Here is a 19353-nt window from a genome sequence, read left to right as displayed (position 1 = left end):
CAAAAAAATTCTGTGTTGTCTTGAAATACGCTGCTAATAATACGACTTGTCAAAGAAATGTTGCGGTAAGTATTTTAATTAACTGTTAAACCTACCACATGCCAGACTATTTTACCTACGATTTATACACGTAACCGGTTATCTTTACTCGAGAATAGCCTGTCGTCTGCTAGTTCATTCTTTCATAATACACCAATAAACACTTTGCCCAACTAGATTCTTTTGAAGAGCTCGCTTGCCACTTGTCATAAGTCATTGTGTGTAGATTTCATGTGTGTTTTTAAACAATGGCAATATGAGCAAAAGTTTTTTTTGTGTATTTAAACAATCTTTGGAATAGACAATCGGCGATGTATTTAATTTCATTGCTCTAGTAAGTACTATGTATATGTATGCACCACATTTATAGTTATGAAAACTTTTTTTTTTCCCGCCGCCGACCCTACCTTTTTTTGGAAAAAATCAGTAAACCAAAATATAAAAAAAAATTGGCCTAATCAAAGTTCAACAAATCGAAGTTTTACAAGATAAAAGAATCAGGACTTCAATTTTACTTCAAAATATCGACAAAAATAGACTTAACGAAGTTAGACACATCAAAGTTCTACTGTAGTTTAAAAAGTTTGGTTGGACAACAGACACTGAGTGACCTCAGTAATTTGCAACTTAAGCACATTTCTCTGTGACCTTTAAAATAAGCTAAATTACACTGGCAAAAAATCTCAAAAATACGAAACTTTGAAAAACAGTCCCTATGTCCTATACTTTCTTTTATTTCTTTTGTGCAACAAGCACAAATCTTTCTTTTTCATAATTAAAGTGAAATTTGAATTCTATGACTAAATCTTTTACAGACATTCTCATATACATGTATATATATACAAACACAATAAATAAAACATATCAATTATTCTTCCAATACATAACCCTTAAGTCTACATTATACAAATACCCAAAGTAATTATGAACATCTATAATATATGTCTACAAAGTAATCACCAAAAATAAACCCAACAAAAAATTCCCATTTCCCGAAATTTCTTTACATCGCAACATCACTGGAATAACTCTTGCCGTATCAGAAATTTAAACTTATACCTTGGTTTTAATTCTTGCCACACTATTATAAGCAAATCTTTGTTTCACCTTTTATGTTACAAGATAAATTCAGCCAAAATGTTGACATTTAATATAAAGGTGAAAAAGTACAACAATAAAAGTACACACATGACTTGTCATACAAGGTTTTAGTATCGTACGTGATGTCCTTTGTTTGTTTTCAACAATATGTCTTTATTATATATCTTGCTACGTCTCTAAAGATTAGCACATTAAAGGAACAGGTCAGGAGCTAGGACACGGAACATATTAAAATTGTCAGCTAAGAAGTACTTTAACGAGTAAAGGTTGAAAATATAGTACAAATGTGTCCACATGATGTATACTGGTATGACTAGACGACCTTCAGAAAGGTCAGCTTCTTTATTTAAACCAACAAGATCACACATCACGTTGATGAAGAATGTTGTTTAAACACAATTATACAATACACATTGTACTTCACAAAATACATTGTACTTTAAACAATTTTGAACTTAAAATTCAACCCTCTTTACATTATAGACTACCAAAATTTGGTGTACAAAAATTTATGTTTCCCAATATCCTATATATTACATCTTTTATAGATATAAAACAGAACTTACTCTGTGTTTAAACAATTTCTGACACAAACTAAATAAGACTTCTTACCTACATGAAAATTATTGAATGAGGTGCCTATTACACCATTTGATATAGATACATATCATATTTATAAAATTTTAGGACAAAAAAGTGCTTTTTTTATGGGAATGTTTGTAGTATTTTATCAGTTGTTACACATGTATTTGTCAGATCCAACAAACCAGTCTACATACAATTCATTTTCATTGGTCAGATTCAAAATGTGCATCAGAAATTGACCAATCAATGATCAGAGTATTTAGACTGGGCTCAAGTTAAAAAATATTACATATCCAGGTCTGTTTTATTCCAGCTAGACTTGATGCTGCAATTTTTATAATAAAAACTGTAAAGAAATCATTCTTTTCCATGCCCTAGTGGAAATTATGTTGACTTTTGTTGCAGTACCGAAGCTGGTTGAACCATATCTTGTGTAAGATCAGCCGGGAATGTATTGACTGTATTCAGGATATGATTAGTCAGGTCAAGCAACCTAAAAAAAAATAATTTATTTTAACAACAAACTTGAAAATTTCTTACCACGAGTCATTACAGTAATGCATACAATTTTGGAACATAACATTTTTTCTAATGTTACTTAGAATATAATTTATGCACTCAGTACATACCACTCTTGTTGAGATTGTGTTAGACATCTTATCTGTTTATCGTCTGTGGTGGCAAGCGTGGCTTTGATGGGTTTAAACATTTCTTCTATCCCTTTCTTATGCTGCTCAAACAGTGGACTTTTTATTTGAGTGATGGTTTGCTGAAATATAGAATAACTTGCTTATTATTTAGCAAAATATTAAAAGCTATTCTTAAAATATGTAATACAACTTTGTCGTAATATCATATTATCTAATATGACTTACCATATTGTAAAAATGTAATTCTGACAATAGTTTAATTAGTTGAAATGTTTTTTACATGTGATACAAGTCTTGCTTGAGCTTTGCATACCTCAGACATGAGTTTTGCATACTTTACAGATAAGCTTTGCATAACTCAGGCATGAGCTTTGCATACTTCAAACATGACCTTTGCATACTTCAGACATAAGTTTTGCAGTACCTCAAACCTGGGCTTTGCATACGTCAAACTCGAGCTTTGCATACTTAAACCAATGAGTATTTGACTTATGTTATTAAACATTTGGCTACAGAACTCCCTAGAAAAAAGCTTACTTTATAGAATAACCTCTCAACTTGATTCAAGAGATGTAAATATGCATATATACTTACATACATGAGGGCTAGCTGATGTGCAATATATTTATGTGAAGATGTGTTAACACAATCATTATGCATCTGCCTAGCAAGTGTTGTCAATTGACTCAATGTTGAAACACTAGCAAAATAACCTGAAATATAAACAATAACAAGTTGAAATAATCTTCCATACCTCCCCCCCCCCCCCATCCCCAATCTTCGTTAACCCAGGCTATTTACCGTATACATTAAATGTAGTATATAGGTTCGTTCTAACGATGTCAATCCCCCAGTCAGATGAGCTTGTTTGTGACCCAACATTTTCATTTTAAGTTTCAAATTTATACCTGTAATGATCAGTTTTTAAGCATTTATGTTGAGAAGAATTTCTTATTTCTTTATTAAGTGTAACATCTGAGACATTTATTAATCTGTATGTTTATAGTTTATACAGAATTCATTTTAGTTTGATTGTGTAGGAAGCTTATAATGAGTTCAAAGACACACTTTCGAATCTGTTCCTGAAACCAACAAGTACTGAGCAATGAATGTAAAGTTTCTTGCCAGATAGGAAACAATGGCTTGCAACTGACAGTTTACACAAACATGGCTAAAAATCCCTAGATTATAAGTAGCATGCATCAACCACACCAATGTCATGCTGCCGCACAATTTATATGTTTGAAATAGGGGGAAATAGGAGTTCAACAATATAGTTAAATCCATTATATTGTAAAAAATATTGTATTTCAATTATAAAACAATAAAATACTAAAGCTACTACATAATTTGTAATCACGTTGGAACGTTCAGAGCTCTATATACTATAAATAACATCTTAAGATTTGCTTGGATGGTTTATAATATGTTTAAATCTTTATCAAACAATAGTAAATTGAAGTGTTTGTACACTGGTATATAGGCAAAAAACATGATCTTATATTTTGATAAAAAAATAAATGAAAAGAAGCCAAGAAAAGGCACCAAATGTATGACAGACACAGGGCAATGGCAAACGCTCACTTGCATACTTTTTTTTACAAAAAACTGTCTATTCCAAAATGCATTTACAACCATAATGGAATAAAGTTTCATTGAAAACTTTTTCACTGCAAAATGTATTTAATACTCACTAATGTTAATAATAACTTTTAATAAGCTTTTACTTACTATCAAGTGGGGTTTTGTCAAGGTCAAGTGAGAATGACCTTGGATTTGCAAGATAGGTCACTGCTCTTGGATACAGTCTGTCCAATCTTTGTGACTGTAGATATCTCTGAAAAACAAAACAAACATGTATTTTAAAACAAAACATTCGTTAATAAAACCATTTTGAGTTATTGTTTGTTATTATTTATAGGAGTTTATTTTTTTTAATTTGGATTGGTTTACTTCGCACCAACACCAAAAAGGTCATATGGTGACATTCCAGTTTTATTGTCTGAGGATTACCTCAGGTGTCTCTCATAACTTCAGGCATGAACAGGCACCAGAGTGGAACCACCAATGATTTGACAAGGTAGCTGGAGAGCTTCCTCACATAAAAGAATTCAAAGTCTCTGGCAGGATTAGATCACAATACAGCGAGGAGCAAGTGATTTAAAGTCAAAGACCGTAACCACTTCCCCAATGAATTCCCCATGAAGTATCAAGATTTTTTCTTTTTAAAAACTGACAGTCATAAACAATGTGTTTAGAAAAGTTAGCCCTGCCATTAAGTTGTTTTGTGGTTAACAACTACAACCATTGTAGGCTCAATGAACTATAACCGTCATAATAGGTGGTCAAATGAACTAAATATTTATAGGTGCAGACTGTGACATGAACTATAACCATTTATATATGTTTACATGAACTATATCTGACTCAATCACAGTAGATGATTTAATGTATTTTAAGCACAATACTTAAAACTCTAGTTAAAAATAAAGTAGATGCTTAATATAAACTACATTAATTTTATTTGTATAAAATTAATCTTTATAGTTGTTTATGTGACCAAAAGCCTTTTTTTGGCTACTTGTATGGACTATAACCTCTAGGAATGCAAACATGAACTAAAACTTTCATAAAATTTGCTTTAAAGACATACTTATTATGCTCGTTTATGAATAAAATATTGTAATCACAGAAATTTATTAAAATCTATAAAAAATCTAACTGAATATGTCTAATTTGAATAAAAGAATGTACAAACTATGTATGTTTAGCTGCTTTCCTATTACAGGTTAAGCAAAGTTGGTACTTTCTTTAAAAAACTGCCAGTTTTTTAAAGGGATACTCAGGCGAATTTATCACAAAAATATCAAAATTATCTTATGTACTCGAATCACGCTAAAATGACATTTGTAAAAATCCCAGCATAAATTTCTGTAAAAATTCTATATATTTTGGATTTGAAGCGTAAATATCCATAAATATGTTGAACGAAATTTTGACGCCGACAGAATCACTGAGAAGTTGTAAAACTAGCAATGTGACTTTATCAAGCCCTGGAAACTATAATAACAGATATTGTGGATATGGTATGATTGAAACAAACCTTATTCATTCATTTCACATGTTCTTTAACGTTTCCAGAGTTCACTGTGACAACTATTGTGAAATTTTAACACTCTAACCTGACCCACGCGGGTCAGGTTAGGAAACCGCCATTTTATTCTTTATAGGAAGAAAAGTTTTGTTCCTGTTACTGCCTAGTGTATTTATTTTTAGGACATTTACAGATAAATGAATGAAAAATTCAAAACGAAGAAATGAAAATTTTGCCTTTGTATCCCTTTAATGACATTATATACATGTATTCATATTATGCCGGCTCGCCACGGCGAGCCGGTATTACGGTAGGATTTTACTGAGAAACAACCTAAAACTCCGAAGCCATCCAAAAATTTAATCGAAGCTTGGCTTCCAGCTTTCTACAAAATTTATCTATCAGGGCTAGGATCCAAAATTATTTAGCCAATCAAATTTAATCTTACATAGCGTCAAAAAACTTTCAATTTTCACGCCATTTTTAAAAATCAGCAAGTATTGTTTTCAGCGCAAAGATATAATGATGATTAAAATGTTTGTCTTTATGAATTCTTTTTCAATAAATCACATTTACACTGACTTCTGATTTAGCGATTTCACCTGTTTTCTCTGTAGTAAGTTTTCGTTTGGTTAATTAACATAAGTGTACATCTGTATCTGTGGATTTTTTATTTTTCCTTTTTTCCGGTCATTTTATCCTTTCCGGTATTTAGTGTATGTATTTACTGGCCGGGATCCGGGACGCCCGGGATCCGGGATCGTATAAGATATGGAGGAAAAACCTAATGAACTATAGTTGTTGATTGTTGTCGTAATGAAAGGCCATTAAACGTTAATTTTTTTATTGTATATAATGAACGTTAAATTAATTTAACTTAGAATATAGATATATTTAGAGCTATTTATTAACAAACTTAAAATGCGGAAATCACAATACTTATAATTATATGCCTAATTAATTGGAAAAATCAAAGACTATTTTTTTGAATTGGTCAAATCCCGGGATCCCTATATGTTTTGAAACGATCCCAGCTTTTCTGAAAACTATATACTTGAACTGGCCAATACGTGAGATCTCTTTACGATCGCCTCCGTGGTCGAGGGGTTAGAGTCGATGACTTCTAATCCAGTTACCTCTCTGGCGTGGGTTTGATCCCCGGGAGATGCTTTGGTAGTTTAGCGCGGAGGAAGGTAGTCTAGTACTGGTGTAACTCTCCAGGAACGATGGTTAGGAAACTACCCGCCTATATGACTGAAATACTGTTGGATAAAGGCGAAAAATGAAACAAACAAACAAACAAAAGATCTATTTACATTTTAATACGATCCCGGCTTTTCTGAAAAATATATTCTTGAACTGGTCAATTCCCGGGATCCCTATATGTTTTAATAGGATCCCGGCTTATCTGAAAAACATCTTCTTAGACTGGTCAATTTCCGGGATCCCTATATTTTTTTATAGGATCCCGGCTTTTCTGGCTGAATTGATTGACAACTTGTGTTTACTTTAGGACTTGTGCCTCTCATTCCAATACTAAATAACATACATGTATTACAACTTAATTTTGTATAAAGAGACATCTTGATGAAATCTACCTATCTAACATTTTGTGGTCAAGGTCAACAGGCCATATAGTAAATGTGCATAGACATAGGTTCTTCATTCTATCTGTTTACATGCACCTTCATATATACTCATACTCATCTTGGTTAAACTGAGAGAACTTTATATGTCACTTTCAGTCAATGAGTTTAAGATTTTGAATTTACTGGCCCGAATTCCAGTTTTGAATTTATTCTACTAAATAATTAACAAAATTTTCTTAAATTTACACTGGCCTGAACTTATATTCACTGGCCATCGGGCACCGGGCAAGTGTTGACTTCACTTTTATTTTGATGTTCGTTGAAGTCTCTTCAGCAAACAGAACTGTCATTTTTACATTTAAACACACCCCTTGAAAAAAATTACGAAGTGAGTCGCTACTAGCTTTTTTAAAAGCTAACCTTGTGACCACCTACAGTGAGTAGAATTATAAACATAACATATCTACTTCCTAATAAGTCAAAACATGTTTTCATGTATCTTTTATTAACAAAGAGTCACTGTGTGGCAATTATCAATATTTGAGCATAGTATATCTTTAATATACATGATCAAAGAAAAGAAATATATTAAGGTAATAGTAATCTTACAAGACAGTCTTGATAATCTGGAGGCACTTTTGCTAACAGGTGAAGTATTCTGTCATAAACAACAGTTGCTGAAACAAACAAAGTAGCAAAACTTATGAACAACTTCATTACATAGATATGACAAAAAAAAACACGTGGCAATCAGCATGATTCAGTTGGAAACCCTCCTATAATCATGGGATAATACTTCAATTAGCATTAAGTTGCTTCCAGTCTAATCTGTTTTTAGTATTGATTGTAAATGCCATAAAAGTAAAATATGTTCTTAAATGACAAATAAAATACGGATGTATATTTAAACTAAAACCATGACAGTTATATGGAACAGAATTAATGCATTTATTCCATCTTGCTTTATGATATCGGAACTTACATTATGCTTGCTTCTATACTTCTTTATGACAATGAAAACCTGCGTTTTGCTGAATTCAATCATGCCTTATGATTACTGAATGCACTTTCATGTAATTGCAACCTACTAAACCATCAAACTCACATAATTATTTTATTATGCTATATGTTTAATTGCATCTCTTTTTAAAGGACAACGTATTATGTTTGGTATTTAAGATAACATTCTTTATAACTATATGTAACATGGTAGTTGTATCGTTAATTTGCTATAAATCTGCCACTTATATTGTCGACATTATGTCAAAATAAACTATTCATTTTGATCAATAATTGGCGAATTTGATGTGTCTTAGCATTCATATGCTTCAATATATTCACTGATTACAAATATAATGCAATACATGATCAATGCGCATCGACAACAAAGATGACAACGATAGCGATATTATAGTCGCATGTGACAGTACGCACTAAGCAGTTGGCAGTAAGCATAATGCAAGTTGCAATAATTTGTGTTCATATTATGACAGCAGGTGTCGCTTTGTCGGTACATCCCGTTATTTTCCGGATGATCCCGTATTTTGGCATGTGGAGTAAACAAAGTTACGTCCACTTTATATAGGGGCGTATACAGAACAGTGTTAGTTGGGGACTGACATGAAAATTTACTGAAAAACAAGAGAACACGATGCGACAGACGAAAAGTGCGTGTTTTTGAAGATTCCGCCAGCATGTGGAAAAAAATGCTTATATATGTCTCTAATAACTCATCATACAAGTGGCAAATCACCTCTTATACAATTGTTTACACTTCTTTTTGAGCGTGTGCGATAAATTTAATTGAATTTTATCAAACTTAAGGTGGCACAAAGGTGACATGTGTGTGTTTTTATTTATCTCGTGCGCACGAGATACTGTGTCGTGGCCACGGGTTACTAAGTCGTGGCCACGAGATAGTTAAGTCATGGGAACGAGATACTATGTTGTGGCCACGAGTTACTAAGTCGTGGCCACGAGATAATTAAGTCGTGGGAACGAGATAACTAAGTCGTGGCCACAAGTTACTAAGTCGTGGCCACGAGATAAATAAGTCGTTGGAACAAGTTACTATGTCGTGGCCACGAGAAAGTTTATTCGTGGCCACGAGAAAGTTAATTCGTGCGAACGAGATAAATAACCAATCAAATTACACTATTTATATGAATTTTCCTAACAAGGATGCCCCTACTTCACCTGCCCGTAAAAGTGCCATTGATACAAGTTATTGATTGGTCAAAGATTTAGCGTCATTGTGACCCTGATTTCTGACCAAATTGCCTAAACATTATTAGGTGTCATCTACTGATCTTTTTAGGTTATATAAACTACGGCTTATTCTTTCTAAATCATTCATCAGACAAGGATTTTACATGAAGTGTCATGTTTATCTGACCTGTGACCTCAAACATCCTTATAGGATATATACTGTCCATGGGCAATGTCCCTTCCCAATAAAATAAACCAGGACTAAGTCCCTCTCAAGTTATGGTATGAACAATGTTAACAGGCCTTTGTACGTACAAAATGACCAATTTTATCATAGAATTGTCCCAACAAAGGGATATAACTTAGTCAAAATTAATGTCTGATTTATGGGCCTTATGATCCTAAAGACATGTATTAAGTTTAAAGTGAACACTTCAGTATTTTCAAAGATTAATGTTGCACGTAAATCTTCTAAAAATTTTCTAAGTTTAAAAAATCATGGTGTACTCTTATTTAATTATCTCGTCTGCACGACTTAGTTATCTAGTTCCCATGACTTAAACGACTTAGTAACTTGTGGCCGTTAAAAAGTATTTCGTGGCTACGATATAGTATCTCATTCCAACGACTTAACTATCTCGTTGCCACGACTTAGTAACTCGTGGCCACGACACAGTATCTCGTGCGCACGAGATAAATAAAGACACACACATGTCACTTAGTAACTCGTGGCCACGACTTAGTACAGTACAAACTTGATTTTTTTTTGTAAAATAAAAGAAATATAATTTGGCTTCACACAAACATTGTGCTTTAAATCCTTTACACTGTAAGTGGGCAGTATGAATATTCATGTATAGTGTTATTACAAAAATATATATGCAAGTTTCTTTTAAAGACAGGCACAACTTTACTTGACCCGTAATAAGGAAAGCAGATTCCTATACATTATGTGTATCATGTGTTTTTATTTAAATAAAACATATTTAGTAAGAATTTTATAGACTTCAATAAATTTCTGTGATAAAAATATATTACTGAAAGATGTGCATAGTATATCTTTTAGCACAAATGTATGTGAATGTGGTGGTGTGTGCGGGATGTCTGATCTATAATCAGACACACATATGCCCAACATTTATAATTGACTATGCACATGTCACAAAAATAAACAACTTCCTTCTTTCCTTATTATACATGTATATTTTAATGTGTTATATACATATTCGCCACTATTAGTGACTCTGAGACATTCATTAAGTTAAAAGGCCAATTAATAACTTTTGCTTTTGATGCCCAAGTCATTAGATAAAGACCTTCGCAATCGCAATACCTGGGCAGGTGCTTTAATAACAACTGGATGACAGCATTATATGTTTTGATAAGGGAATACACTATGACCACTATTGCATGAAACTTACACGTATATATTCCATCACAGCTCATCAACGTGTCTTTGGGGGTAGGTGCAGCCCTTAAGCCAAGGCCTGAATCCGCCACTGTACGTATAACTGCCCCATTGAATAACTGTTTACGAGCATATTTTTTCTATTAGACTGTATACATATACATGTATAAAATTATATTGCATAATCCTTACTACCTGTATTTATATTCTTTCCACTGCAATTTATGAATTAAGCGCTTGGTACGTATTTATAGCATTGTCGCCCTCTGTATTTTAACGTATAACCACGATGGCCCAAACGGTATTCCGTAATATATACATGTACGGAAAATTCCGATGATAGGCGAATCATGGAAAAATCCGTTGATATCGATAACAGAGTTCTCGCCCCTTAACAGTTCACAAATCGCTAGACATTGTTTAAATTGTTTATCATAATGTAAGATGATCGAACATATTATAATCCACAAAGCCTCAGACACCGAGCTTTATTAAGCATAAACACTGAATAATGGATATAAGCGAAAGCTAATAGTAATCACGCCATGCGAGCTGTAAATCAAATAAGTCACATTTTAACAAAATCCATCAGGGAACAAAAAAATAGTCAATTTTAAATGACTTCTACATAAAAGTAATACAAGAAAAACTAAACCGTAAATGGTTTGTATAGAGCATGAAGAAAGGTAGCTTATACATAACGGTATATGACGTTAACATTTTAGTATTCCAAATGGCTCGTTCCAGTTTAATAGTTATCACTCAATGAAAGCATTGGTCACTACGAAATGTTTGAATGAAATAATGAAAAGTGGAATCCAGAATAATGCAACGTTTAAATATCATAAAGCAAGATGGAATCAATCATAATGCAAGTTCTAATGTCATGTAGCAAGATGGAATTAAGCATAATGCAAGTTCCAATGTCATCAAGCAAGATGGAATCAAGCATAATGCAAGTTCCAATGTCATCAAGCAAGATGGAATTAAGCATAATGCAAGTTCCAATGTCATCAAGCAAGATAGAATAAATGCATTAATTCTGTTCCATACAGTTAACCTAATTTTCCCTTTTTTCTGTGGTTGTACCATAAAAAAAAATCTCAGAAAGGGATATTGAAATTAACTTTGCACTATTAGAAATACAATGAACATTTTTGAACAACAAGAGGGCCATAATGACCCTTGCTATGAAAATGCATTAATGCTTCTTAACAAATATTAAAGCTCTGGTATTGTAAATTCAAAGAAAAAACTTAACTAAATGTGTTTAACTATGTAAGTCTATATAAACTTAAACAGACCACTAATTATGGTGATAACTTGCTTTCTTAGATAAATAGTCAGTATAATAAACCAATTGTTACCAAGAGACAGTCCACTTATCATTCATGAGTTTTAAATCAGCAATGAGATACAAAATTGACAATTGAACTCTAAGTTTGAATCGATTATAAAAGACAAAGGGCTAGATTCACTAGAGTGAAAAATTGCCCAGTGTGTCAGAAATTCATCAAAATTTCAGTAAAAGTTCATATTTTTGTGCTTAATCAGAAACAAGAACACATTGGGCGATTAATTACTATTTATTTGCTTGCCATAGCAACTAAGCTAAATTCAGCATTTTTTTTTCAGTTTGCCTTACACATTATGAACAAGGTCCTACTGACTAAAACAGGAGGACAAGGAGAAAAAGGTAAAAATAATTGAACAAAATCTAGTGTCATACCCAGAGACTCCTTGAGTGTTTCAACACAAACAAAATTCTATCAACATATAAAACAAAGCTCACCTCTGTCAATGAATGAGTTACTAACATGACCTTGATGAATGCTTGAATTCTGAAATCAGAAAAGTATCACAATGAATTTTACTTTATATATAAAGTTAAATTCATCCCTCTTTTCAATGGAATATTAGCTAATATTACATGAATTTGCTAAAAGCTATTCTGATGGTTAGTATCGCTCGAGTTGATTGGGTTGTATTCTCACAAGACCTGAATTATCACATTCATGTAATTTTCACTTTATTATACCTTCAATTAAATATGTAGAAGTAATTTGATTGATATTTAATGAATTTGTTCATTTGTTAGCTAGACTAATCACCCAGTTATTGTCCTGTTGTTATATCATGCGTATGTATACACGTGACATTGATGAGAACAGTCAGTCTACTCAGGTACTGGTGAAGGAAGACGTCAGGTGCCCCTGATCTGTGCATTATTTCAGGAACAAATGGGCACATAAGTAGAACCACAGACAGTCCTTAAGATAGTTGGATAGCTTTTTCACATGCATGAATCCATTTAAAACAATTGCGTGACTCTATCTTATAGCGGTGAGAGGCAAGTGGTTTGAAATCAACAATCACAACGACACGCCCCTAGTAACTTTGTAAATTAAAGACAGCAGAAATGTAGCTTTAAATACTTAAATTTACATTGGGTTTTAAATTATGGAGCTCAATTAGACTTACAAAACGTAAAAGGACTACCAATATCCAAGGCTCTTTACTCTATTATAGATGTTGACAGAACCAAATTGGCCACTTGGAAAATTCTACATATACCCAGGCCCTTGTTTTACTATCAAGCACTGAGAAAAGTCGAGCTTACTGCCCTTGTTAATAGATAAGTAGCTTTATATATTATCACATTCTTTAATGGAGAGCTTTTATTATAGTCACTGGTACTGTGTAGATATTAAAGTTCTCAAAAGAAAAAAGCATTTTCATTTTCACAAGGATTAAGCTAAACATGTGATAAATTCAATGTTAAATGACGCCAAAAGTTCCATTTGAGAATTTAAATCTAACAACTTTCTCCATAAAAAAAACAGAAGTTCGACACAAGATTTTTAGAAAAGAAAAAAATGTGTCCTATAACTGGCCCAAGCAAGACATCATATATTTCAACTGTTCTTAATTCACATGGAAGAACATAAACAATTACATGTGTATATAAACGTGTCTTCTTACAGACGTAAACAAAATCAAATATAAATTATCACATTTGCTTGCTGACGCCATTCACTAATGAGAAATACATGTATTCCCTCAAACTGAAAACTAAATTTTATTTTTCTGCCAATAAAATTTTAAGGGAAGGTTTCAGTTACATTATCAGGAAAGGTTTCATCAATATAGTATAATTGATTTGTCAATATCTCTACAAGATTTCTACAGATAGACATAACTATATTTGGTCATTGTATACGTTTATCAAAGATATTGTTTGATGTATATAGAAATATTTAAAAAAAAATAAAAATTATTACATGCTTTTCAGTGGTTTATAGAAATATATCAGTGAAATATAAAACTGTTATTTCACTGTTTGAAACAGTGAAATTATCAATTTGATATTTTTCACTGTTTTGAATTTAAGCCCATTACGTTTTTTCATCGAAACCCAGCATGTATAGAACTGGAAACCAACATAATGAGGTGACATCACATTGTATAATTATTTGGCACACTTTTCATTTAGTATTAGATTAAATTGTCTTTTTAAACATTTATTTGCACATAATAAAAAGAAAATTTGTATTTCACCTCATGAATACCAAAAGTTCACATTTCACTCGTGGCTGCGCCACTCGTGGAATATACCTTTTGGTGCTCACTCGGTGATATATATTCCGATCTTACACTGAACTAAACAAATATCCTCCATATAATAGTTACAAAGTGGCTTCATTGACTGTATATTTAATATGCAATATTATAAGTCCTCACTTAGATTATAACTAGACATAAAATTTCCAATTTTCAGGTTCAACTGTGTCACTCAGTCCGTTTGGGTTTTGGTGACACACTATTTAATAGAGAGGGGACAAGAAATTCCTGAGCATTACTTTGGCAAAAATAAAATGTTGCATTTTTAAATAATTGCACAAGATCAAGGTCTAAATCGGAAATATCCACTTACAGTGATTTTTTCACTGTATTTTTCAGTAGAATAAAAGCTGTTTCGCTTATCCCAAAATAGGTTTATTTTCCGCTAAAAATGCTTATATTTTCCCCTAAAATGCCTTGTGCTCTTCCTTACCAGAAGCATCTGACTTATATCAGCTAGAAGACAGACAGCTATCCCTTTAGATTGCTGCTGCTATGCACCATGCATGTTAAATTGAATTGAAAATAAAAATTTTGTAAAATGTGTTTCAGCTGTTGAAATTGGATTTCCGATTTTCCCCCTTTTCTGATTTATCACCCTATATTTTCCCCTTCAGAAAGTCACAGGTTGTTTTGAAAATTGGAAAAAATCACTGACTTATTCGAGTAACTGTTTTAGCCCTAAATAACCATATCAACAAAGAGTTCTGTATGTAAATGGGTTAATCTGTCTTGGAGGCAGTCATATGGGTTTCAGTTATGACGTGGAACAGAGCAGATTTATTTTCCAATCATTGGCATTTTCAGGTAAAAAAATTACAATATAAAACAAGAGCTGTCGGTAGGACAGCAACGCTCGACTATTCTTAGTGCTTGATAGTAAAAAAAGCCTTGATTAAAAGGTAAAATTTTCTCAGTAAAGAAAAAGGCAAAATTTTTCTATAAATCCATATTACAGTTATAGGCCTTGGAGAGAGTACTAGTATGCTCTCAAAGAAGAGTATAAAATTTCAACATGTTTCAAAGCCTTATGTCAATGGACTTTAAAAATATTTGAGGTATTACAAAAACTTTAACGTAAATTCTAAGTCGAAAAAGGGGCATAATTCTGTCAAAATGCTTGATAGAGTTACCTCCTCCTGTCTACAGGTTGGGGTCATGATGGTGAACAAGTGTGCAAAGTTTCAAAGCCATAAGTCAATGGACTTTGAAAATATTTGAGGTATTACAAAAACTTTAACATAAGGATACGCCGACGCGGATGCAGACGCTCGGGTGACTACAATAGCTCTTCTTATTCTTATCGAATAGTCCAGCTAATAAGTGCATAATTATAAACATGACACATGAAACAAGATTCATACAGAAACTAATTGATTCTTGATTCTTATTAGTCAACACAAATGACAAAAGAATTATAGGTATCTTAAATGTCAACATTGACCTTTTAATAATACAAACAAAAGAAATAACTGCAAGAAAAATTCAATGCATATATTTTAGTACTTTAAAGGGATACTCAGGCAAATTAATGGCAAAAATAGTTAAATGATCTTGTGTATTCAAATCACAGAAAAATGAATGAAGAAATGTTAATTTTGCCTTGGTATCCCTTTAAAAATTACACACAATTTTTTAATCAAAAGATATTACAATAATTTTGTAAATAAAATTTGTAAAACCCCTTTAATGTACATACCTCTGTGAGTTCTTTCTTACAAAGAGTTTCTAACTGAAAGCAAAGTGACATCATTTCTAGTCTGACATCATCTGGGGTAGTGCTGCTTGACAATAGAGGTTGGTGAAGCTGTACATCAACTGAAAATCATTTAAATAAATATAATATACATATAATACTTCCTGGGATTTTTTTGGGGTTGTTTTATAGCCGATATTCAGTCATATTCCCAATTAAAAATTGTATATTATTTTCCCAATCCACAGGAAATAATTCCCAAATAAAAGTTACAAAATGAAAATATTGAATAAAAAACTCTAAAATCTTTGAAAATAAGGGCTTCTTCACTGTTATAGTGCTTAAATATTTGAAAATGCCATCCTAGACAGTGATTACTTGCATTCACTTATCTAAAGTGAAACTTCAAAATGTTAGTGTGACCTTGACCTTTGAGGTAGGGACGTGGTTCTTGGATGTGACACATCATCATTCTTGATGTGGAAGACATTAAATTTTGTGCCAAGCTATTTCAAAATGCCTAAATGTATGACAAAGTTGCAGTCCGGACAGGAATGAAGTGGGGATGCACAGACGGACAGTGTGATTTTAATATGCCGTCCTTCTGGGACATAAAAATAAGCATGACAACAAACATTATCAATGATTTTTAGAATATTCTTTACTTAAAACTAGAGACAAATTGTAACCTGCGCTCTACTAAGGTGCCCTCTCTTGTCATTATTTCACCTGAGTAGAACCAAAAACAATTTGTAAGCTAGCTGGACAGCTTTCCTTTTTTTAACGCCTTGTCCCAAGGATCGTTGTGCCAAAGTATGGAGACAATCCATCCACTAGTGACTACTTACAAAGTTATAATCAATTAAAGCAAAAACTTGAAATTATAATAATGTGACCATTAAGGGACTCCACTGAGGTTGTTTGACATGAAGGGACTGACAATATTTTTTCCAGATAAATGTATATTTTGCTCCTCTTCCTCTTAGTTTACGGTACTTAACGCTTTCAAACCAGAAAGAAAACAACAAATGAAACTTATGGTACAGAAATTGTCATAAGCTATAACATACAGTACGCTCACCGCGGGTTTTGCTTTTTCTGCGATACCACCGCGGATGATATTTTTTTATCGCGGACAAACGCGGGGGTTCGTCCGCGATGAGAAGCCTAATTTCCCCGCGATCCCCGGTGTTCAGTTGTTTGCACCGCGGACAAAATTCTGACAACCGTTCTTCATTTATCGATAAAATCAGTCACCCGTTTCCCGCGGGGGAACGCCATGGTCAGTTGGTCAGTATAAATTAACCTCCAAAAATAATAGACCCTTTATTATTTTTTAACGTCATCTTTTTTACACAATGACTTGAAAATTGACCACAATCGTCTCCTTAAATGTTATTATACGTTAAATTATTTGAACGGAATTTGAAATAAAAATAATTACAGCTGTACCTGTTTTTGTTGTTGTTTTTAATATTTTTGTTATAAACGTCCACAAAACTATTCGTCCACATACCAATATTTTTACAACTGAAATCGTCATTTATCACTGTCATCTTTACTTGTTCATTCCTTGTGGTTCTATAAGTATTATTGCTGGTAAACTATATGGGAGCCATAAATATGATACTTAGTAAAAACAGGACATTTGTGCTGATTTCTCAATGATGACTGACGCTACAGTACATGTCCTGTAAGAGGTCGATGAGTGTGAATACAAGACAGGAAATAAATAAAATACATGTACATATATTAATAATAATTAGGCTGCCTTTTACAAATTATAAAATTACATTATTATCCTCGGAATTAATTTCAATGAAAACTTAATATAATAAATACAAGAAAGCAAAGACAATTACGTTCAATTGTATGTACTTAAAACTACATGTTGTCTACAAATACTATTATTCCTATGAACAATAATATCTTAAGATAAAAATAAAATGAAATATTTTTAACTTGAAAATCGGTTGATGGAAGTTCTTAGAAAATAACTGCCATGTGCTTGTTTGCCTTATATACATGTATGTACATGCATACTGTTCATAATAAAATAACAAAAGTATAACGTCAAGTTTAACAAAATTCTGCAAAAAAAAATCTATAAAAATAAAAAAGAACAAGCAAACAACCTACTTAAACAAAAATGAAAATAAACTTCAACAGTTGATACAAACTTCAAAACATATACATTACGCTCACACCTGTAATTAGATAAATCAAGAACATCATTTAATTTATATTTTGGTGAAATAAACGCTTTCTTTTTATGTTCCAAATAAAATATAAGACTTTATGATCAACATGCAAATAAACAGAAACAGTAAAACGCATCTGACAATTGAAAGAGACGTCCTGGAATATTGCCTGAATAAAATTGTTGAGGGTTACGTTTTCAAAGTTTTTAAATAAGAAACAAAAGCTGGCATATAAATTGTTGTAGTATCTTTTTCATAAATGTCATATGCCGAATTTTTCATTATTTGACTTCAAGTTTCTCACTACCACGAAGTTGCGACGACAATGATTTATCTTGATGTCGAATACATATTATACATTACCCAACACAATAACAAGAAGAAGAACAAGAAGAACAAGAAAAACACTGCATTTGTACATGTACTTTTATTACAACAAAAAAGAAAGAAAACAAACAAATTTTACATATAGTTACATGTATATGTACAGTACATGTTACAGTACATGTACGTATGTATACTGATGTTTAAATACAGTAATTATTTTTTTTAAATTTAAGGTTTCCACCGCGTTGACCGGTGTTTGACCGCCGCGTTCCTCCGCAATTTACCACTGCGTTCCGCGGGGGAAACGGTTTCAGCCGCCGATTTGTGTCCGCGGTGGTGAAGATTTTCTGTTCGCGGGATCACGCGGACAATATCTGAGCAAATTTTCGTCCGCGGTAAACCTCATCCGCGGGGTCACGCGGGTTTTGAAAAAGCCGCGCTGAGCGTACTGTATAAGTATTTTCTGCTGTATGGCACAAGGAAATAACAATAATTATGTTCAGTCAAAATAATTTTAATGGACCAAACGTAGACCATATGTGGGCCATTTTGAAAACAGTATGTCATCATTTAAATCGCGGTAATGGTATTACATTTCAGTTTTTTCATGTTTCAGTTAAAATTTCTACATGTTATTTTGCTTGATTATATCCTTACTTTGTAACTCAACAAACAAGAACATTTAAAAAATGATGATTGTTTCAGACATTACGGCACGCACAAATTTAATGGACTATTGGTGCTTTTTGCAGAAATTTGTAAAATGTTGTTCTGTTTTACGTAAAAATCTAGAGATTTAAAATATTTTGCTCAAAAACTTTGTTGGATATGTTA

The 19353-nt window shown here is 32.5% G+C and overlaps 1 protein-coding gene across 1 annotated transcript; it reads right to left on the bottom strand.

Annotated features, from left to right (window-relative positions):
* Positions 1 to 499: 499 nt before the first annotated feature.
* Positions 500 to 16113, bottom strand: LOC132731344 (uncharacterized; the record flags this gene model as incomplete). Its single annotated transcript, XM_060717509.1, is given in 7 exon segments — positions 500 to 2218; positions 2355 to 2494; positions 2970 to 3088; positions 4107 to 4212; positions 7668 to 7735; positions 12467 to 12515; positions 15995 to 16113. Coding segments are annotated over 7 exon segments (710 nt in total), but the record flags the coding sequence as incomplete, so codon positions are not given.
* Positions 16114 to 19353: the final 3240 nt, after the last annotated feature.

This window comes from Ruditapes philippinarum, unplaced genomic scaffold (genome assembly GCF_026571515.1).
Source record: "Ruditapes philippinarum isolate M1 unplaced genomic scaffold, ASM2657151v2 ctg1331_1_1_1_1, whole genome shotgun sequence".
In the NCBI taxonomy this organism is placed as follows: domain Eukaryota; kingdom Metazoa; phylum Mollusca; class Bivalvia; order Venerida; family Veneridae; genus Ruditapes; species Ruditapes philippinarum.
Note: the sequence above shows the minus strand (reverse complement) of the source record. Positions and strands in the feature narration are given on the sequence as shown.